Source organism: Chlamydotis macqueenii, chromosome 3 (assembly GCF_036417535.1).
Source record: "Chlamydotis macqueenii isolate bChlMac1 chromosome 3, bChlMac1.mat, whole genome shotgun sequence".
Taxonomy (NCBI): domain Eukaryota; kingdom Metazoa; phylum Chordata; class Aves; order Otidiformes; family Otididae; genus Chlamydotis; species Chlamydotis macqueenii.
The window spans coordinates 63,217,762-63,241,483 of record NC_141558.1 but is presented as its reverse complement, the minus strand read 5'-3'; the positions used below and the strand labels follow the sequence as shown (position 1 = coordinate 63,241,483).

The following is a 23,722-nucleotide window of genomic DNA, read 5'->3' as shown; positions in this document are numbered from 1 at the left end:
ATAAAACTAAAACTCCAGGGTCATGGCCTGACAAATTAAAATTAAGTCTGCTTTCTAAAAATGGGTTGGAGATGTTTTATTTGAGAAACAGTCTTAAAGCGGTGCTGTGCCTGCATACCTGGGGAGATGGGGGTGGTGTGGATACAAGAAGAGAGGATCATTTCTCTCACAATGCTAACGGCTTTACTACAATTGTTGAGAGTGATTAAGAATAAAACAACATTTCAATCCGTTTTCCTAAGGAGCCTTCACTTAAAGAACAGAAAAAATTAAACCAAGACAGTAAAACCCTGAGGAAACAAAGGAGGGGAACTGCCAGCCTGTGAAGTCCTAATGCTCATTATATCTGGTGCATGTTTAGCTTGTAAGGAGGGCTTGGGGAGGAAAGTAATTTAAGCAAACCAACCTGGGCCGTCTTTTCATTCTTTGTCATGCACTGCTGTTGTTACCTTTAGAAATCCAGCAACAGGGCTGGTTGTGTCCTGTTTTAGTGCCCTTCGTAAAGCATTCCCTTTTCACCAGCTCCGATGGCCCCATTGGAGTGGCCATGACAATGGATGTTCATTTTACCGCTATAAAAGGGTTTAATGATTAAAAGGCCGCACCATTGCACTCAGCCACAAAACTCATTCTTCCACTTCTGTGGAGCCCTTTGATTCAAAATGTTCTTTTGACAGGATCAAGAGTGGTTTTCATTCTGTTGGGCAGCAGAAACATCTGCATTTTTTATCCTCTGCCTCCTCCTCAGTGCACATAGTTAATGTGTAATTAATGAAACATCCCTTCTTGGAGTGGCACACAATCAGTGTAGGTCTCCCACCAACCTCGCTCCAGCTCCAGTAAAGCAGGTTTGCTTTTATATCCTTGTACTTTCATTCAACAGTAGTAATAAACCCAGTTCCAGGCTTATCTAACCAGCTTACATCTTAATCTTTCTTTTTTCCCCCCTCTCTCTCTCTGTCTCCTCAGGGAAAAGGGATGAGAAAAAAAAAAGGGCTTCTCTTTCTTTTGGGTTATCCGAGCACATTGGGAGGGGGGAACCAAACACACCGCAACATTCAAAGCAAAATAGAGAGAACAAGGGGTCTAGGGAAAAGTCCCCTCCTCCCTCCTTTCTCTGGATCAAAAATAAAGACCTTGGTAAGTAGTCAAGCAAGCTGAAAAGGCAGTTACACACGAAGGATTTCTAAGCCCTATGTGTAGGGCCTTCAAGAGCAGGGAACTTCTTGCTCTTATTAGTGCAATGCATCTGAAATACTTAACATGTCAGAAAAGTACTATGTCCTCCTACACAGGAGTAGCCTCTTCATGTGCTCTTCCATGTGCAGAGTTTGGGAGGCCAGGAGCGTGCTTGAGAGCTCTAATGTTAATGCCCAAGTACTGTCAATGCTACGGCTACATACTGCACAGTGGCTGTTGAATGTTTCACAATCATATCTATTTACATAAGCTTTGTTAACTGTACCACGAGTGACTACGTACAATAGTGGAGAAATGTACTTCTGCATTCATTCACCCCTAATAACCCCTCAGCAACACTGGAGTGGCTCTAAGTGGTTGAAGTGGACTCGGATGGATCACAGTTCACCAGCAGCTCTCAGGTAAGTTTTCAGAGCCACATTTATGCAGCAGTTCTAGAAAGTATTGCACGGTGAGTGAGTTGCCATAAAGAGCTTCTTGTATGGAAAACCACAACAAGATGAAGGCAAGTAACAGATCAAGAAGATAAATATGTGGGCCATGCTGCTACTACCTGCAATAATGTAAAGTAGAATATCTGTGAAGTCCAGGAGCTGTAAGCCATGCGGGGAAACAAAGCTATCACTTTTAAGCTTGCCTGATTGTGGAGCTGTTATCTTTGATGTCCTGTGGCCTGTTGTGGCTCTACCAGAGGAAGGGGAGAACACTCTGCTCTCAAGGATTTCATTTTGAGCCAAAGGTTCAGCTGCAGATGTAGCATGGAAAGAGAAATATCAAAGAAAATTCTCTATCTACTAAGAAATTCACCTCTGAATGAAGCCTGGTTCATCCCAATCTACTTAAAAATTTAGGTCAAATTCAGAAAGTAGAATTGCCTGGGAGAAAATGTTCAGAGGTAAATCACAACATTCCCTCTCCCCTTCATCCTCTTGCAAAGCAGGGCTGCCTCCTCTCCAAGGATCTTGCCCACCCAGAAGAGGTGGAAGCCACACATCTAAGTTGTTCTTTCTATTGGGAAGAATCATCCCTTTGCTTCCCAGTTCTTAGAATCACGTCCTAGTCATCCATCTCCGCTATGCATTTATCTGTGAGTATCAAAGAAACCTAAATGAGTAAAATTCACAGCTAAAAATGTGTGCACACTGAAGAAGTTTAGGCTCCCTTCTGAATTAGTTCCATTGGAAGCTTCCCCCTTCTTGCACATGAAGAAGAAAGGAGATTCCTCCCTAGATGCCTGCATGTGATCGTTTTTATTTTCCTGGTTTTGAAGAACAGAAGCTGAGCATAAAGCATCACCCAATTTTCTACAGTACAGTTAATCTGAAAATTTACTAGTGTTCCAATAAAGTCAGACTAATACAGGAAACAGCTGCAAACATGTAATGCTGCAAATATTGTCTCTCTCCTTTGGAATCATAACTAGAAGGCAGACCTGCCTATGAATTCAAGGAAGTGGTAAAAAGGAGTTGGTATAAAAATGCCCATCCAGGGTGATACACAACAGATGTGGTTCTTGTGCCGGTCCAGTTCTGAGTAATCCCCAAGAGATTAGTAGAATTATTCTGTCCCATCCACATGCACATCTGCAGCAAAAATCTGGTTTTAGGCAGATACTTTAACACAGCCACTGTCACAGTCAGCTGTTACTTGTCTACAAATAGCAAGAAGCAAGATTTGGAGCAGGACAAGGGAAAACAGCATCTTGCACCATGACTCTTTGGGCCAAATTCCCACTGAGATCCAAATATGGAAACATTTGTTTCCAGACTGAGCACAGAATGTGTCTCTATTGTTATTGAAATGGCAAAGGGCATGAGCTTTTGAACATTATTCCACTGGTCAGACTTGCCAGCTCAACCTATGTTCAGTGATCAGAAATAATTTCACTAAATTACTTATTTTCTGTTTCCACAATTGTGTATGCTGCAACGCAAGGCATTGGAGATAGCGGACTGATAAAAAAGGGCAAATTCACTGTAGGTAAATTTTCCTCAAGAATCCTGTCTGCAGCTGTGCTTAAATAAACGGCTTCCTACTTCTTGAAAAAGAAGCGTGTCCTTCTGATGCCGTGCTACAGGAAGACTGGTGTGCTGGGAGGGCCTGGGACAATTGCTACAGTTACTGAGCTGCACTGCGGTACATTTGAATTCTGGCCAGAGTCTGGGAAGTCCATGTTAGCTTGCCAGACCGTTCAGAGAAAAGGGGCTTCAAAGAGAACATTTACCCTTGATTCCAAAGTGTGAGTATGGAAAGAGTATAATGTTTGCTGTTGGGATTAGCCCCCTACCGCGTGAGCCACATAGGAGCGCACAGAAAATTGGCAGCATGCAAGGGGAAACCTCTCAGCTCGCTGCAGCTGAGCTAAACCCAGGGTAGATTTCCAAGCGCCAGAGCAGAAGGTGTGTGAACCTCATTATTGACTCCTAGCACAGAAAAGGAACAAAGCAGAAATCACATTGAAAGGAATGGAAACCAAAGACCACGTAGGATGGGAAAACATTCCCCATTTTAAGTGGTATAAAAAAATCTTTGGTACTACCGAGGGACTGCTTAAAAGGACTCATTGTATAACTCTGTAAAAAGCTAACAAAATGACATGTTAGAATTTGTGCTATAAGCAAAAAGATCATTCTGGTTAAAATTATGTTAGAACATTTTTCAGTTCCATGAAGAAGCAACAGGAAAAAGATTCTCATTTATTAGATACCCAGCGCTCTCCTCAGCTTAGAAAGGGCTGGTGTCATACTGCATATGCAAACTGTCCAACTATATGCAAAAACTGCCTATGCAAACTATTCAAGTATAACACAAAATCAGAGTTGCTCTACTCAGTATGATCTCAAGGATTTTCCCCTCATATCTGGCTTCTCTCTTATACCCTTTCCCTGACTCAGGAGCTTCTCCAGAAGCCTTTTGTATTTCCAATTCTAAGAGTCAATTTTGCCTTCTCAGGGTATCTGCTAGAGAAAAAGCTATATCTACAGAAGGAACAAGATGCTCACCCTTGGCACTGCTTCACTCAGTCATTTCCCTGGTCATGCTATTCATAGCTCCAAGTGAGGGGTCTAAATTCTTCAGACCAAACCTGGCAAAGAGTTTTGCACCACAGAACAAGAGGAACAACAGCCAGCACGACAAACAAAAATGTGCCTAAGGTACCTTGTGTCAATGCTGACAGAGGCTGAACTAGGCACCTTGTACCCTCCACAGTCAGAGAGGACTGCAGGGATAGGTATTTCAGATGCCCAGTCTTCCACATGGAGCCATGAAATGGAAACCTACTCACCTGAGGAAGCGAGGATGGCCAAGAGAAGCACCACCAGACCTATTAGCACAAATGGCAGGGAGCTGAGCACCAGGCAGCGAACAAGACCAGCAGCAAGGGAGAAGTACAAGAGCTATCATGCCTTCCTTTGCCAGTGCTGGCAGAGGAAGAATGCAATGCAGTGCAGTCAGACAGGAGACCATAAACCAGCTGTAAGAGAGGAAATTGTTCTCAGGACTGATTTACACCTATGTGGGCTATGGGTACAGTCAGGGAAACTTTAGTGACACAGATCATACTTTTTAATTTTTAGTCTGAGCTCCTGATAGACATGAATACCAACCTCCAAATGAAATGTAGCCGTAAGGCTAGAAACTGCTGTGCCACGTCAGCTGGCCACCAATGAAAGTATCTTAAGATTGTCATCTCACCTATGAGTTTCTGAAAAATTGTTTGCTAAATAGTCTATTTAAACATGGATCTAAGTTGAGCTTAGCTTGCAGACAGCTCCCTGAATCTCATGGAGGGGACCTAAGTGACACCACTTTGGAGAAAAGCAGAGGTTGGAAAACTCATTCATGCACTGAGAGTCGCTAAGAAACAGGATTTTGTCTTCAGTTTAGGGTAAGGAAGTATGTTTTGCATCGGTAAACAGAGACTGTAATACATACTGTGGCAGTGCTGTTTAAACCACCTCTAATTGTCCTCTCAATTTCCTTTACACCTCTACTTCCACTCCAGTCTGTTCCCTCCTGGGTCAGCACAATGGGTTTTGTAGCACTGTGGTAAATAAAGGCTTTCACTAATCTGGTTGAAAAACAATGCAGAAAAATACAACAACCTTTTATTTCTCAACCAGATCAGTTCCTTGATATGGTTTGCCGTAGGGGTCATGTGAACAGCTGGAGTGGCATAGTGAAGGAGGTGGTGCAGGAAAAAGAAACAAACAAATCAAGACTGATGCCAAAAAATTGGCTTACATAACCACAGCCTGAAGAACTACATTATATAAAAACAGTTTGAATGAAAAAATAAAATTGCCTCTCAGTGATGTGCAGCTAGCCTTCTCCAATTCTTCGAATGGAGATGTATCTCCCACATACTTGTAAAAGAAATAGGAAATAATATATATATTTACAGTTCTATACCAAGAGGTAGCTGTGCTACTCAACACTACTGCAGGCCCCATTGCTTGCCCGGACCTTGCAGGGATTCATGGGCATTGCTGGCACCCCTGAGCCTGTACCCAGTATCTCCTGCTCTACTGGTCTCAGTCCAGGACTGTGAGCTCTAAAGCAACCACAACATGTTATCAAATGATCTTTATTTCCACGTGACATGGTTTGTTTAATGCAAGGTAGATGAAATGGATTACTTAATCCAGCATGATTATTTGCTGGATGTAGTCAAACTTTTGCTACTGTGACAAGCTGTCGCTGCTTGCACTCAGCGATGCAGCTGCAGCAATCTGGTTGTCCAAGGGTTTTTGCCATTACAAATCTTGCTGACCCTTTAGGAGTGTCTGCTGTGCAAAGACAGAAGGTACAGCTATGAGTCTAAGGTTACCATCAATACTAAAAAAGAAACTTGGAAAAGCAGGAGATAACAGAGAATGAACTCTGATTACAAAAAGTCTTAGAAACAGTAAATTTTAGATACAAGCTTTCCTGGCAGGACCAGGAAGAATAACTTGCCTTAAACATGGCACTGCTTTGGTTGCCCTATCCTGCTTGTGCCCAGTGTAAGCATTCCCTTGAAATTGATACAGCTGTAAGGTTCATTTTGCTACTGTGGGTTCAAAGACCTGATTTAGTAGTGCTTATTTTTTAATATCTAGTTGCCTGCGTGCTCATTTAAAATGTTGATTGCCTTTCCTTGACGGTTTGCTTCAGAAACATGCTGTGGAATTTAAATTCGTCCCCCTCCCATGCTAATGTTGACATTATTTGTGTGTAAACACATTACATGGGATAGCAAAAATGTAAATGAGATTTCAATGTTGAGTTGATTTATAAACAGCCAGTCTCTTAATTTATTGAAGTCCGCTTTGTGCCGTTTGCACATGATTAGCAGCATATACCATACATAGGGTGCCCTTCTGTAACATGTTCAGAAAGAAGAAATGCAAAATGTATACCATTATAGCACCAAATTAAGATCTTATTGAGCTTCAAGATGCTTTGAAACATGTAATTACTAACTTAACTCTGCCTGTGAACTTGTCCTCATTAACTCCACAATTAGCAAGATCTTGTTTGATCTTGGAGTTCATTAGACTTTGCAGCTGGAAGATTGTTTCAGTTTTAACACATCAGAATAGACAACTAAAGTGATAATCACGAATCAATATCACTTCCCTGTTTCTTAGATTTTTCCAAGGTTGCAGTGTGCCTAATTAAACCTGGTTTGCAACAGTGAGAAATTTAAAAAGTAATGTGGTCTTATTTATTTTGGTTTAACAGGCTATTTAAAAGGCTGTTTGAAATGTGCCCTGAGACAGACATTCTACCTATACGATAAGTAAATGAATGGGACGATTTCAGATTTAGCTGCAGACTTAACTGGAGACTTTAGACATTACACTCACATTTCCCATATTGCCTGTGCCACATGCAAATCCCCTTCCCTCTTTTTACTCGGTGACTGGATCCAACCTCATAGTTCACATCAACTAGTGCTTCAATATCAAGAGAAAAACATGCTGAGTTCAAATATTTACATGACTCTGACTTTTCCACCACGCAGTCCAAAGAGATACGCATTTAGCCTCCAGAGCAGCAGCCTGATTCTCCAGCACATCAGGACCTCCTTGTGTGAGACGAATGTAAACCTGGCACAGTGCTGAGTAGCTGCAGCAGAGCCAAGCCTGAGCTCACGCTGTTATGGGACTTCTTCCTCCTCTACTTTCCCCATAGAGGCAGACTGGGATCCTCTTACACACAAGTCATTCTCTGGTTGTTATCATAGCCTAGAAAACAATGTAAACTAGAGCAAGCAAAGAGTGGTCTGTGGGCAGAAATTCCATGTTCAGGTGGACCTGATTCTGCTTTCTGCCTGTCTTCTGACTGGCAAGTAACTGAATTGTAATATATTTCTGCATCTCTATTTTCCTATGACAGAGTGAGGCTCTGAGACACTGGAAGAATATGTAGGAAACCTCAACGAAATTTTGGATGTAATGAAATGCAATAACATTCTAAACAAGATTAGCAAGATTCAACACCCTTCTTCTACATAGGTACTTCTGCCTCAATCCTTCATCATCTTCATTTAATAAGCACAGTTAACTGAAAACACAAATCATGTCACTGAGGGAAAAATGGCTAATGAAGGACCACTGAAGCACTAATCCAACTAATCTTGCCTTTGGCTCTTGAATTTGTGTAGATCCCAACAGTAAATATTACATTCCAAATTCACCCAATTGATTTCAGTGGTTTTCCTTCAGCCTACAGGGTGCCACATCTCTTCATTGGATTTGCAACTATTTGAAACTAAATTGTTTCAAAGAAATTAACGCTTCATTGCTTTAAACTGAAACAGACTCTAAGTGTCTGATTATAGACAGATTATAGAAATAGGGTTAGAACCCTTCCTGGTGTGAATCCATCAAAGACAACAAAATGACAATTAGGATCCTAGCTTATGTAGCCTTGAGATAACGCGCTTGATTTACGGCAGTATTAAAAAAAAAAATGCCCACTCTTGAATGTTGATGTGCCAACATGACTGTAGACAAGCAGAGATAGTAACATCTAGGCTTGATTTTCTTCACCATGACACATTTCAGTGTGCATAGTACAGATCCTATTGCAATTGAGAAGTACTCCACTGGCAGCAGCCTCATCCCTTGCGCAGGTACATGACAGCCTGAGGTTGGTCTGGTCACATCTGCACTGTCCTACCCTTTTGGTCTCCCCAGGCACGGCCCTTTGCCAACCGGCAGTTGAAGGGCTTCTAGAAAGACCTTTTAAATCTTGTCCTGATATCAAGTCAGTTTTGCTCCGTGTCCTGTATTTCCACTGCCCCGTACAATGCAGATTTGCCTTGGCTAGGTGTGACTTAGATAATTACCTCACTTGCATTGTTACCGACTATCATCTCATAGCAAATGGGCCTTTGGTTGGAGGCACGCTGCTCCTTCAGGCCCTGTCTTAGCTAACTGGGCAGAGTAACTAAATGAACGCTTAATCCTTTGGCCTTCAAAGCCTGAATGGCACCAGCGAGCATGCTGACTCCCCGCAAGCCAAAACCAAGCCTTGCCAGCTGCTTCCCACATCTTCTCTGCCACTTCTAACCCAGGTCTGACATGAAACCTGGTATCTGGGTCAGTTCCCGCCTGAGGGAAGTGAGGAGAAATAGCCCTGTAGGATCCAGAAGCCCCACCGCCACTGACCAGGGCATCGCCCCTCTGCTCTGACAGGCACTGAGCTGACACATAGTTGGTCAGGCCTGGCCCTGTCACTGCTGTAAGGTGTCTGCTCACCAAGAAGCCTGCCAAAGCTGGTGAGGAGACAGCCAGCTCCAGGCAGGGCAGACAGCACTGAAAGCCCCGGGCTATGGAAAAGCTAGGTCTAGACATCAAGACATTGAGAGGAAGGGTCCACAAAACACAGGCAACACCACAAGGATTTTCTGCAGCTGCAGTCCTCCAAAAAGGTACCTGTGCTCACAGGCCAGTGGCACACAAGAGTACATGCTCTTCTGTGAGTATTATGAGTTTGACGTCCTGACCTGGACTGACCACTGCCTGTCCAGGCAAACAGGGTGATCAGGAGAAAGAATTAGTGAGTAACTACTGCTAATCTGAACAAACAGTGGGACTTGAGGTGTGCTTCCAGCTCCAGGCAGTCTCCAGCTACCATTTCACACATGGGAGCCACTTTCTAGCTGCACACCGCACAGCGTTTGTTTTGCACTGCAGAGGGCCACTCAGAGCCCCCCTGCTGGGCTGAGGCTGCGGAGATAGCTGGGGCCTGTTCAAAATGGCCTTGAGAGGAGTCACCCCTGCAAGTCAATGGAGGAAGAAACAGGAAGGGGCCAGCAGCCACAGCGTGTGCAGCAGGCAACTGAAGGACACCATGGCACCACATGTGCTGGCGGACTGTCTGGTGTCTGGGGCGTGAGAAAGGCCGAGGACTTGACCAGTCATGCCCTGAAATGGCTGACTGGCTTTGGCCTGGAACATTGCATGGCTGTGGCGTCTGCCCACCAGGCAGTGCTTATGTGGCCAACATCTTCTGGAGGTTTAGGGACCCCAGCAGTACGGACATGGGCTGCTCCCTGCTCTTTGGGCTCAGGGCCCAGACACAGCCTGGGATCCATCATACCTCCCAGCACTGAGATACGAAATGGCAGCAGCTGCCTGGGTTGAGTTATCAGGACACCACAAAACACAGGCAACATCACAAGGATTTTCTCCAGCTGCAGTTCACCTGTGCTCACAGGTGTTGGCTGCCATCAGACAGGGCTGTGAGGCAGCTGGTTAACCCTTTGGTCCCCAGAGGCAGCCCTCAGGGAGAGCCTTATAAGGCACTCACAATACAGAATCATGGAATCTTTAAGGTTGGAAGAGACCTCCAAGATCATCAAGTCCAACCATCAACCCAACACTGCCATGCCTACTAAACCATGTCCTGAAGTGCCACATCTACACATTCTTTGAACACCTCCAGGGATGGTGACTCCACCACTTCCTTGGGCAGCCTGTTCCAGTGCCTGACCACTCTTTCAGTAAAAAAGTATTTCCTAATATCCAAACTAAACCTGCTCTGCCACAACTTGAGGCCATTTCCTCTTGTTCTGTCACAAGTTATTTGGGAGAAGAGACCAACACCTGCCTCCCTACAACCACCTTTCAGGTAGCTGTAGAGAGCAATAAGGTCTCCCCTCAGCCTTCTTTTCTCCAGACTAAACAATCCCATTTCCCTCAGCCACTCCTCATAAGACTCGTGCTCCAGACCCCTCACCAGCTTCATTGCCTTTCTCTGGACACGCTCCAGCAATTCAACATCCTTCTTGTACTGAGGGGCCCAAAACTCAACACAGTATTCAAGGTGCAGCCTCAGCAGTGCCAAATACAGCAGCATGATCATTTCTCTACTCCTGCTGGCCACACTGTTCCTGATGCAAGTCCTCCTCTTCTGTCCCTGTGACATTCAGGCGGTTCACATGCAAAAAAAAAAAAAATGGACTCCTAGTCCCCAGGCTGATTTTGGGATGCTTTATACTATCTCTAAACAGCAGGTTAATTTCAGCTGACACTTATTTATGAAAGCACAAAGTCTGGTGAGGTAATAAAAAAGTCAACTCCCAGAGAATATATAGCCTTAGATTTTCTTACCTAACACAGTTTTATCTAGAGATTTATTGAGCAAAATAAAGATTTGGCTGGCAAATAATGTTATCAATTGCTCCATATTTCAAAATCTTTTGAAAGCACATACAAAAACCAGATTAATTTCCTTGTACAATATCTACCACGGGGTGTAAACACACTTTATTCAGTGACTAACCAAGAAAATGTAAATTAGCTGTCTGACACTTGGGAAATTCGGATGGCTGAATTATATGACCTGTATATTTGGAAAGCCTGTATGGTTTGCTAGTATCCAGGTGGATGTTAATTTTAAGTAATAGCCTGGTCAAATGCTCCCCTCCCTATCTTTGTGGCCAGGGAAGGACGGAGTGGTGGCCCACCGTTCCCTAAACAAATCTGCCATTCAACAGGGCAAGGTTGGGAAATAATGAAGTCAGCACATTAGTGCCTAGCCTGCTGAGCTCACACTGCTGAAAGCTGCCTGTGGGTGAATTTCCCAGCATTCGGAAACTTTGTCTCAGTTCTGCGGGTTTGCTCAAGTGTGCGATGGCTGTTTGCAAGGGAGCTTTCCTGCTGGGTGGGTTTGCTTTCCTCCTGGCAGCTCCGGGAAGGTGAGAGCTCTCCTTTACGTCTTCCCTGCCCCCCACTGCCGCCCCTCGCTCACCCCCCAAACACAATGCTCTTCCAGCGGGTCCCCTCCGCTAGGGAGCTTTTCCCTCTCCCAACTCCCACACTGGGACATTTTTCCACATTTCCAGGATTACGGCCACTTTCACTTAGATCTATGTGTGTTGCCTCCACATACAAAGAAGCACTTGGGGACAGGATTAGTAGGATTAGAAGAGATTCACATATGTCCAGTTCAAGCAATTGGTATTCAAAGCTTTACACTTCCAAATGCCACCAAGAGAGAGAAAAGGAGCTGGGCGCTTGCTTTGCATTTCAGCACCTTCCTGCGGGGGACAGGGCTCTTTGTCTGGGGGGGGACGCACCCAAATCCCACCCCCCCTTAATCCAGCACCCCTCAGCCACCATCTCTTTCCCTTTGATACCACCAGTGGGGCTCTGCTATAGCCATGACAAGAAGACAGAGATATCGTGGCTTTCCTGTTCCTCTTTTACAGCAACCCTTCTGCGAACTTGTGGCAATTTCTGTCCAGGTTCAGTAGGCAAATCAAGGGCCTCTCCCATGCAGTTTGTTACACTATTTCTTGTTTGTTGTTGGAAGAAAAGGAAGCATCATTGGGTTTACAACATAAAGGCACAAAATTCTTAAAAGAGTGCCTTTGCTCATATTAAGTAAAATCCTTCATATATAAGTGAACTGTTCATACAGGCAAGGGAGAGTCTTAAGATTAAACAAGTATGTTAGGCACTTCTGACAAAGCAGTAGAAAAATCTGTTTTATCCCCTTCAGTTTTGATAGACTGCCTTCCTCATTGCCTTTAGGGCAATGACAGTGGCGATTTCCTGGCATTAGACACATCACCAGAGGCACAGTCTATGTTACATAGTTCGCAGTTTGGCAATCATTCCAAATGTAAACAAATCATATTGTTCGAAAATGAGGAGGAAGGCTTTAATATTAGCTAGTGTAATGAACCTCCCTGTAGTATAGTGAGAGATTCTTGAAGCAGAGCAGGTGGAGCCTTTTTTTAATACATTCATCCATTAATTAATTAATTCATTCTTTTGTTCCATCTTTCTGCTCACTTTCTGCTTACTAGGATAAAAGCTCTTGTGGAATACTATATCCTTTGCTATAACTTAAAAGGGACACGAACATACACAAACAGATGAAAAAAAATAAAAGGGAAAACTTTTCATACCCTGCAGAATACCTTTTAAGTGATTTTTAAATTTGCAATAAGTGTGTGCTTGTTTTACAATTTTCATCACAGAAATTAAATTTCAGAGTATATGAAATAGACTGAAGTATATAAAATAAAATGAAATATTGCTTAAATATTAAAGATCATATTTTAAGTATTTCCATTTACTTTTATCTTTAAAAGGCACGGAGTCCTGGGAGGGTATTAGCTGAAGTCAATATATTTAATATTAATCTACTAACACCAGAGTAAACCAGTATAAAGCCCAGGGGGTCTTTATTCTCATGAATAAAATGGGCCAAGTTTGAGCTAATATTTTGTTAACTTGCTATTTTTGCAACTCCAAGTCTTACTTCAATAAAAATTTATGGGAAAGGCTGCCATGAATATCCAGATTAAAGGAACTAAGGGTATGAATTCTGTTGATTTTGATAAGTTACAAAATTTTGTGATGCACAAGTGACTCTATAGGATTTCAGATAGGTGGAAACCCTTAAAACACTGGGGAAAAAAAAAAAAAAAGGAGGCTATCAGACCTGTACGCGCTCCCCAGATCTTCAGGGGGTTCTGAATAGTTCACATACACTAATGCTACAAGACTAGGCCTCTGCAATTTAGGAAAAAAGTAACAATATCTTCAAATTTAGAACTGCAACACACTGATTATCCATTTCAGGTGCTTTCCAGTTGTGGAGAAGACGTTCACTTAGTAACAAAGCCAATCTGAAAAAGAGAAGACAACTCAAAACATAAGTAGCTATGAACTTCATTTTAAATTTAATTTCACTCTCAGAAGTGGTAAAAATAACTGCTTCCCACTGCAACTGTGAATATCAATCATACAGAGCTGTAAAATTAAAAATATATGTAATTCATTGCTTATTCCCCTTTACTTTTTATCATTTTGCTTATTGTTGCCCAGTCTTTCCCATCGGTCTTACCTATTTACACAGTGCTCCCCTCAGTGAAGCTTTTACACATCTCAACGTATCCATTTTTGGGGGGTCTATTTGTCTCATTGGACTAGGGGTAACAATTGCAAGCGTGAGTTGCAGATCACTGATGTTTCCACAAGGACACTGCACTACTGATGAGTGGATGAGATAAAATATTTATTGACCTTTGCGCAAAATGCTGTTCTGGCAATTAAGAAGCAAAGGACTTTCCATGTTTTGTGTGTGTGTTGTCTCACTCCAGAATTTTATTATTTGTGCCTGGAAGAACTTTAGAGCTCTCATGTCCCCTGAATATACCAAACATCTGAAAGAAAAAAAGGAGATAGCATAGGAGCAGTGTCGACTCCTTGTTTTGCAAGCTGGTTGAGAAGGGGCTGTGGCTCCCAAGATCCCATTCCATCCCATGGTCCCAGCCAGCAGCGTTTCCGACAGCCAGGCAGAAGACTCAGGGCACTAACCTAACCTGCACCAAGGAATCATCCATGTCCTGCCTGTTTCCTCTCCAAATTAAATTTGCTGGCAGTATCTCCAGCCACTGAGTTCCACGCGAAGGCAGAGGTTTACCAGGGACCCAGCTAAGGACCCCTGCAAGGAAGTGTCTTCCTGACAGAGAAGAAGAGATGATGGCTTCAGGCTAGATCTGGATACACGAAACTGCTGCTACTGGGCACTCACCTTTGGTTCAGGTGAGAAAGAATAACATGCAAAACAGCTATAGAAGCTATATTAGCAAGCTGGAGAACATGCCTTGCTTTTCACTCGCAGGTCCTTCCCTGGAATGAGTTTTGCTCAGCATCAGTGGCTGAAAAGAAATCGTGAGCTCCCTTAGCTGAGCTTGGTGCCTATGGCTGGCATGGGCTCTCTTAAAATCTTATTGTTAACATTTCACTGATCAATTTCCTTCTTGGGAAACAAATATGAAAGGGCCTGCTCCCAATTAAAGCATTTTTGTTTAAAAACTAAATTATCTTATTGGAGTAATTAAGCCCTTCCTTGAAGTGCTCACTGATTCTTTATTGCAAGGAACAGCACTGGTGATTTGAGTTTTAGGGGCCTGACCTCTGAGTCTATTGAAACCGAGAGACATCAGTCAGCTTCAGTAAGGTTTGGTTCTGGCCCCGATAGGCCTCATAATAACCAAACAAACACCACAGTTCATTGGTGTTTCAATAGTTAATAATTAACCTTTGCCATAAGCTGATGAGAAAAGATGGTGTTGGTGGACCTAGTTTTCTCTCCCTCTCTCTGTCTTTTAAGAGACCGAAGTGGGACTTTTATGATCCTCGTTACTATTGTGCCTGAGCACTTGTAAGCCTGCTCTAAGCTGCCAGGAATCACCAGCTCCCAGTGTTATATCCATAGGTTTGTAGGTTTTCCGGATCAGGCTGAAGAACTGCAGGACCAAGAAAGGGCGCTGATGAGCCTTGCTGCCACCAACCTCCCACAGCGCAGCAGGCCTGTGCTTGGTCTTAAGCACTCACCTAGGGCAATTCCCCCTGCAGTTAAGCTGCTGCTTAAGGACTCCTGTGAAATGGGCCTAGAACTTTTGTCCCCTTTGTGTGACACAGGAACATTTCTGAAGACTAGGGGAAAGTTCTGTAGGCATGGTGGGGCAACAGCCATCGGGCTACATGCTGCCGACTCTATCCTTTCCCATGTGCTTGCTTGCTGACCATCATTCTTCCCTTTTGTACTTGTGCTTGACGTTATTTTCCTCCAGTGTATTTTATTTTCCATTTGCGGAACTGCATTTACATTAACGGTGCAATTGTCGCTGCAAACAGACTGCCTCATTTCAGCTGCAACTTTAAACAAGATGAGAATTGAGAGTGATTCAAATTGTAAGGGTGGGAAAATGTTATTTAAATGGCTCACAAACCTTGTTTTATATAGCAAAGCCTCCCCAAACACTTGAAGTTTCAACAACTTAACTAAAAGCAGTATAGCAAGAAACTCAGAAGTGATTACAAAAACAGCCTTACGCCTTAGCCGGGCCAGATTTTACCATCGTGTCGTTTCTGGTGTTCATTAGCATCTCATTGCACATGTCGTCCCATTGATCCCAATGGAGCAAGCCCACACAATAGAGTTCTATTCAGGGGTGGTGAAGGCAGTCCATACACCCATCCCCAAACACTGAGACACGGCAAAGGTTTGTGAATAGACTGCAGATAATTTTTGATGTGTCTTCTAGAATTTGTACTAGCCCATTAACAACTTGTAAATATTCACTTGAGACATGCAATGTTTAAAACTGAGATACCAAATGAGACAAGGATTTTTTTTTTTCTTTCTCTTTAGTGAATCTTCCATGCTTTTGAATGTCTAGTGGAAGAGTTATTCAATAATTTCTATGGCTTTATTTATATTCACGACAGCTATGAAAAATAAATTGCATTGAACTTATTTGTTTCTAAGATAACAAAACATTTCAATCTTTAGCTGTTAGAACACCAAAGTTTTCAGTCTGGCCTAAGATAGCTTTAAACAGTTGAGCAGCTTACTAAAGAGCAGTGCATCTGGGGTTTCTGATGGGGAGGATTTTCAGGGGAGTGGGGGGGGAGCTCTCATGTGCCCTCTGTCCATCTCCTACTCTGTTTATAGCTGATACTTGAATAGCCTGCGCGACCTTGAGACTAGCTTGGTAACTGTCGACTATCTACTAAAGCAGTGAGGGAGAGAATTCTTAGAAATCAGTGGGTGAGTTTCAGTATCGGGTGTAGTAGATGGAGAAAGTTCAGTCATGAGCGTGCAAACAACTGCCAGTGATGTGAAAGACCAGAAAGAAAGACAAAGAAAACTTGCCCGTTTGAGAATGTTAACATTTTAGGTGGGAATACGAGCTCAGAATGCAAAGTCAAAAGAGAAAATAAATACAGGCCTTTGGACAGCGTTTTTATCCTTCAAGGCAGTGACAAGTGATTCCAAAGTGTGTGACAAGTTTGTTTGGCAGGAATGCCAGGTTTAGCCCATTCTGCCTGTGTAAAGCGTGCACCGCCATCTGAGCTCTGCGTGTGGGAAATGTGCATCACAGCCTCAGCTCTGTGACGTCTGGATGCTTTCAGTATTTCGGATGCAGAGCAAACTTTACCAAGCATCTAAAAATAAATTACTTAATGGATGTATATTTGATAATACTGACAGGGTTTTTTCTTTCTTAAATTCCAAATAAAGCAAAATATTTCACAGATTACTAATAACATGGCATGTCTGAAAGGTTTAGAAATGTTCAAACTGATTTTCTATAATCTTTTATGTAAATAAAATGCAGGTTTCAGGTGCATTTGCTACAGGAAAAAAAAATAAAGGGATTAAAGGCAAACTGTTGATTAAGTGGTTTTTATTGTTTACAGAGCTAATTTCAGGCTTTTGGTAGCAAATGACATATATCAGAGGATTAGCAATTTGCACGTCTCTAATTAATTAGTCCTTGGCATTTTAAATTTTATTACTAAGGCTTTATGCCGTATTTTTTCCAGAAGCTTTGCAAATCAGTATTTAAATACAGAAAATAAAATGCCATCCTTCATCAGCTGCACTGGAATGCCCACCAGTTATTTCCTTTCAGGTTATATTCTCCCCAGAAGCAGTGCCTGGTACGGACCCGATCCTGCCGTCATCTGCAGGATGCTTTAAAGGTCTGAGTAAAGGCTCCAGTTTCGTACTTAATAAACAGGGGAAAATCTTGTTCTGGCCCCTTATTGCCAACGAATGTGAAAATATATGAATGGAGAAGAAATTTCCATTCAAAGGAATATTGTCTCCGGGTTTATTTGCCTGCGGAATTTGACTCCAGCAGCCCAGGACCGCCTTCTCATCCCTTTCCAGTCATTGCCCTTGTATCGCCCTACTTGTGGAAAGCGAATTCGTGATAAGCACAGGGACTAAAACAGTCTTGCAGCCTACTCACTTCGGTGATGTCGAAGTGTCAGATGACGAGATACTATCAATCCGAACGACACCGTCGATCTAAATGGCAGCAGGCAATATATTTTGAGCAAAATGAGCAGTGCGGTTCGCGAATCTCGGCTGTCCTCTCTGAAATAAGACGAACGCCGGTTAGAAAGAACCGGATTTCAGCTTCAGCACCCGGCGGGGCGCAGCCCGCCCCGCTGGCAGCAGCGCTCTCCTCACCGACGGCCGGCTGAGAGCTTTCTTGTAACGCGGCGGTCTGTATCGCTCCGATGGAGTCGACAACTACCGTATTATAATGCTGGCATTCGTAACTGTTTTTACACCAAAAGGGCGGCTGTCAAACGTCCAAGTGAAATTAAAAGCAAGCAGAGCTAGCAAAACCTGATAGCCGTAAACCCTAACAACTAATTACCGTCTAATAAACCCGCAAGGAAAATACATGATACTGATTTAACCGGGCTCCGTATCATGAACCAGAGTCTGAGTTGCCGACCAGGTCAATAAAGCGGAGCGAAGCGCAAGATTTAACATTACTTCGTAGCAGCGCGACGGAGAGAAAAGCACATGACATTTCTGTACCAAACTCCCTGAGAATTAAAAATCAGACACTACCTTAAAGACCATCCATTAATTACAACCCGATATCCGAAAACGCGCAGTTTCCCTGACGAGGAGCATCTAAAAACCGTCTGTGCCGCCCCGACGGCCCTCGGACTTACGAGCTCCCACGGCCCGGCCCAGCGCGGGCGTCGTGCAAGACCCCCGACACCGGACACTGCTCTCCCGAGCGGTTCGCCTTTCCAAAGAAAAACACGTTTCCCTCCTTCACCGAATCTCTCTGCCTTTACGAAAACGGGAATTAAAAGGCGGTGGGGGGAGTGCACTTTAATTTGATTTAGCTACCACTCAGCTCCCATTTCCGCCCTTCTGCTATGCCCCGGTTAGGAAAATGTTTGATTTTCTGACTCCCGGGGGTTAATTTCGCTGCTGTCGGCGTCGCGGAGGGGAAGTTTTGCTGTTTACTGAACGGGGACAGCCTGCAGCCCTCTCCGAAATGCTGGGGGGCGGCAGGCACTTGGCCGGGCGGGGAGAGGCGGCGGCGGGAGCAGGGGACCCCTGCTCCGCTGAGCGCCCACCTGGCCTCTGCTGCCTTGAGACCTTTCCTTTTCTCCTTCCTCAATCTTTCTTTCTTTTCTTCTTTTTTTTTTCTCCCTCTTTTTCTCTTTCTTTCCTTCTCTTTCTTTCTTCCTTTTTTTTTTTTTTTCTCCTTTGTGTCTCTCTCTCTTCTCTGTCTCTCCTGCTCGGTAAAAGCGGCAAAGGAAAGCGGCGGGGGCGGCCGGGAGCGCCAGGCAATGTTAGGAGCAGCAACCGTGTTGGACCGGTGCTGCCCTGTTCCCAAACGATTTCCCACGAGAGGGTCCCCGTCCCCGAGATTTAGCCTCGCGCCACTTTCCCAAATCCTTCCTTCGCCCTAAGGTAGCTGGGACCCGAGCCGAGTCCCGCCGCCCCGTCTCGGGAGGGAGATGCCGCGGCCGAGCAGCGACATCGCTGGGAAGAGAAGAAGAAGAAATATCTGTCATATTCCGCCGAGTGACGACCCAACCTTTCCTTCTCGTCCCTGCAACGCCCTCTCCCCGGCTCCGTAGGCCGGCATCGCCCCCTGCCCCTATCCTGACGGAGCCCCGGGAGCGGGGCTGGCCGGATGCCGGAGGGAAGGACGGGATCCCTCCTGTTGCTTCCCCCGACGGCATCTTTTCGCCTTCCTCTGCTCTGTCTCCGTCGGACTTAACTCCTACAAATCGAGCTGTGCGTCCCCTCCGGAGCCTGGGGCAGACGTGGGGTGGGAGCTGCCGCCCCCCGAGCAGCCTCCTGCCCCGGGGTCGGCGTTTCCCCCCGTTCCTGCGCGTTTTTCTGCCGCCGCCGTCACCGCGTCAAGTTTTGAGTTTTGTTCCTTTGCTTCATCTCGGCTCCACGAGAGGGAAGGGCGGAGGCAGGAGCGGGCAGCCCCCGGGAACCCCCCGGAGAGAGGTCCTGCGTGCGGGGAGGGGGGGGGGGAGATGGGGCTTTCGCGCCTCCCCCCAGGGGTGCGGAGACCGGCGGGGCTCGGTTCCGCGGGCGCAGACGGCGCTGGGGGCTCCGGGGCCCGGATAAGTTTCCTGCCCGTTTGGCCGGCAAAGCTCTCGGGTGGGGGAAGAGCCTGGGTGGGTTCGCGGCGGAAGCGGGATAACCCGAGGTCACGTTTAGTTATTTCTGATATAGTATCCTAAACACTGTTTCCTTTTCTTTTCTTTTCTTTTCTTTTCTTTTCTTTTCTTTTCTTTTCTTTTCTTTTCTTTTCTTTTCTTTTCTTTCCTTTCCTTTCCTTTCCTTTCCTTTCCTTTCCTTTCCTTTCCTTTCCTTTCCTTTCCTTTCCTTTCCTTTCCTTTCCTTTCCTTTCCTTTCCTTTCCTTTTCTTTTCTTTTCTTTCCTTTCCTTTCCTTTCCTTTCCTTTCCTTTCCTTTCCTTTCCTTTCCTTTCCTTTCCTTTCCTTTCCTTTCCTTTCCTTTCCTTTCCTTTCCTTTCCTTTCCTTTCCTTTCCTTTCCTTTCCTTTCCTTTCCTTTCCTTTCCTTTCCTTTCCTTTCCTTTTCTTTCCTTTTCTTTTTCTTTTCTTTTTTTTTATTTCCTTTTCTCTTTTTTTCCTGCTTCTCCTTCTCCCCGCGGAATTTACTGACAGTGCTGAAATCGGGAGGCTTTAATTTTGCTCAGCAGACTAAGCACAGTCAGACTCAGCCGGATGAAAGTGCTCTTCCTTTCCCGGCTCCTCGCTTTCCTCGGGGCCTGGACGCTCTTCATGAATGAGCGATGTCCCAGCAAGGAGGTTTCACCCGAGCCCTATGCGCCTGTTGGAGGTGAAATCTCAGCCCGGGAAAGCTGAGCCCCGCGGGAGAGCGGAGGGCAGCAGGGTAGTCTCCGGGAGAGCCGGGTCCCGCCCGCCGCTGGTGGCTCCCGCCCCGTCGCGGCTGGCAGCCCCGCACGCACGTCCTGGCCACCCCCGGGGGCTGATGCAGGGCCACCCTCCCTGCCCGGACACGCACATGGCTCGGGCAGGCTGCCCCTGCCGCCGTCCCTGCAAGGGGATCCCCATCCCCATGGCCCGGCAGAGCCCCGACCCGCCCGGCCCTGCGCAACCCCTCTTCCCCCGCCCCACCGCCGCCAAGAGAGGGTCCCGTCCAGGCTGCAGCCGGTGGCCGGAGCCGGTTTACTTACTGCCGGGAACGCCCGGGGCCGTATCGCGGTGCTGCCCCCTTCCCCGGTGCCCGGCTCCCTTCTCTCCTGCCTCCGGCCCGGCCTTGAGCGCAGCCTCTCGGCCCCGCCGACGGCTGCTCCGGCCGCCCAGCCGCGCCGCCCTCCCGCCGGAGCCCCGGGGGGCTGCCGCCCGCCCCCGAGCCGGCCCCCTCCCCTCCCGCCGCCGCGCACACCGACTCGCCGCCGCCGAGCACCCCGGCTTTCCCCGTATATTTAAAGAGAGTCGCTGGCCCCGGGGAAAGCGGGCGGTGGGGGGAAGGGGGGGCGGGTTTCCCAGCGCGCATCTTCCCGCCGAGGCTGCCGGCCGGTTGCCCCGGTCATCTCTCATTTACACAAAGCGGCGACCCAGGTACGAGCCCGTTGTGGTCAGCCTGGGCGGGCGAGGGCCAGCCGGTGCCGCACTACCAAAAACTGGCCGGGGTCGGGGGTGGGGGGAGAGGTGGGAACAGGAGAAAGGAGAGGCAAAGGCAAACAAAGCGGGGAGCCGCGCCTGGAGCCGGGCACGCCGCAGGACGGGGTGGCGCGAGGTCCCCCCAACTCCGTCCAGCCGGATCAGGTGTCTTCCCTGGCGGGGTGGGGGGGTGCCCACTGCCACCCGCTGCCGAGGTCTCCTCGCCGGCCCCGAGTAGGCTCACAGCCCCCGCTCCGTGTCGTCTCCCCCCCCTCCCCCCCCATCCCCTTGCCTCCCTACTGTAGACGGGACGCGGTTTTATATTGGAAATGAGGGGCAGGGGGAGGAGATGGGCGCGCACACGGAGCGATGAGTGTGCGGTGTCAATCAGAGCGGTTTTGTGTCTCCTTGACTCCTGATGGTCCGTGGCTGAGGTGTCCCGGGTGGCACCACAATGAATATGAATGGGGGTCCTTGCTAAATGGGACAGTCAAAGCGCACCGCCCTGAATAATGGCACGTCATCCTAACTAGACCATTACACATAGGAGGGCTCCTTTTGTCTCTGCTCTCCGCCGCAGCTCTATAAAAGCCCCTCTTCTCCAGGCTGAGGTTAGTCCAAGCACACACCAAGTAGCCATCCTGTAAAGGGGCTGGGTAACCGGAGAGGGGGGAGAAACTGGGGAGAGAGGGGGCTGAGGGCCTTTTTCCCTCTACCTCCAGCATTCCCAGCCCTCCGCCGGCAGAGCCTGCCTCTCGTTTGTTTCTTTTTTCGTTGCTTTTTGAAAGAGAGTTGTCTCTCGTTCCGCCACCTCCAGCGCAGGGCAGAGTTTCTCGCTCAGAAGCCCGAATACAATGAATTCTGACTCCAGCTCTGTCTCCAGCAGAGCTTCCTCGCCGGACATGGATGAGATGTACCTGCGAGACCACCATCACCACCACCACCATCACCACCACCAAGACAGCCGACTCAACTCGGTCTCCTCCACCCAGAACGACCTGGTGCAGAAGATGGCCGGGGAAGGCCTGGCCAGGAACGGCTCCAAGGCCGGTGGGGAAGGCAGCAAGTACAAAATCAAGAAGCAGCTCTCGGAGCAGGACCTGCAGCAGCTGCGGCTGAAGATCAACGGCCGGGAGCGCAAGAGGATGCACGACCTCAACCTGGCCATGGACGGGCTGCGGGAGGTGATGCCCTACGCCCACGGACCTTCCGTTAGAAAACTCTCCAAAATCGCCACCCTCCTGCTAGCCAGAAACTATATCCTGATGCTCACCAGCTCCCTGGAGGAGATGAAGAGGCTGGTGGGGGAGATCTACGGGGGGCACCACTCGGCCTTCCACTGCGGCACGGTGGGACACTCCGCCGGGCACCCGCCCCACGCCGCCGGCACCGTCCACCAGGTCCACCCCATCCTCGGCAGCGCCTTGTCCTCCGCCAACGCCTCGTCCTCCTCCCTCTCCGCCTCCCTGCCGGCCATCGGCACCATCCGGCCCCCCCACTCCCTCCTCAAGACCCCCTCCACGCCTCCCGCCTTGCAGCTCGGCAGCGGCTTCCAGCACTGGGCGGGCTTGCCGTGCCCCTGCACCATCTGCCAGATGCCCCCCCCGCCCCACCTCTCGGCCCTCACCGCCTCCGGCATGGCCCGGATCTCGGGGGAGACCAAGGACCTCCTGAAGTGACTCGCCGGGACCCCCAGCCCGGCCCCCGGAGCCGGCGCTCCCACGGGCGGGGAGGGGGCTGCGGCCGGGACCCCTCCCCGCCCCGCCGGCGGAGCTGCCCCCCGCCGTCCCCCCGGCCCCCTGTAACACGGGATTAGTGTAGTAAGGACCTTGCAAAGGTAATGTTTTAGCCGGCTCCTCGGGCGGTGCTTTCTTATTATGCTAAACCGAAAAAAAAACCCCTGTTGTAAAAAGAATAATAAGAATAATAATGATAATAATAATGGTGAAGGTGATAACATGTAAATAATTCCTTAAAATGGATGCAAAAAGGGGAAGAAGAAAAAAAAAGACATGGTTGTCATTGTAGTGTTCGCAGCTACTAAGAGACGATGGGATCGGTTTGGGGCTTCTTCTCCTGCTTTTTGCCAGCTTCTTCTTGCTTTCCTTTCGCATGGCGACACCTCCGCACTCCCCCGCCCCAAACTCGGCTGTGGCAGCGCGGCCCGAGGTAGCCCAGAGGGGACACGCCTCCCCTCGCAGCTGCCCACCCGCCGGCTCCATCCCGGCCACGGGCGGCTGTCCCGGCGACGGGGACTTCTGAAGGGGCCCGCTAAAGTTTCGTGGGTGGTTTTTTGGTTGGGTGGGTTTTGGTTTTCTCGTTTTGGTTTTTTTTTTGTTGTTGTTGGTTTTTTTTTTCGGATTTGGTTGCGATGCGGTTTTGTTTGCGGTTCTTTTTATTTTTCCTTCTGTGTCCGCTTAACGACATCGGAAAAAAAAAAAAGAAAAAACAGAGGGAAATAGTGCAAAACACAGCACAACCCTCCCGCGAGTCTGTTTTGCCAAACCTACCATTCCCTGCTGTCGGTGAAGCACGCTAGTTCAGCTGGCCGGGGTTCT

The 23,722-nt window shown here is 47.2% G+C and overlaps 1 protein-coding gene across 1 annotated transcript; it reads left to right on the top strand.

Annotated features, from left to right (window-relative positions):
* Positions 1–22,018: 22,018 nt before the first annotated feature.
* On the top strand, positions 22,019–22,843 carry OLIG3 (oligodendrocyte transcription factor 3). The gene has a single exon (XM_086745261.1). It carries the CDS (start codon positions 22,019–22,021, stop codon positions 22,841–22,843), a length of 825 nt encoding a protein of 274 aa, XP_086601387.1.
* Positions 22,844–23,722: the final 879 nt, after the last annotated feature.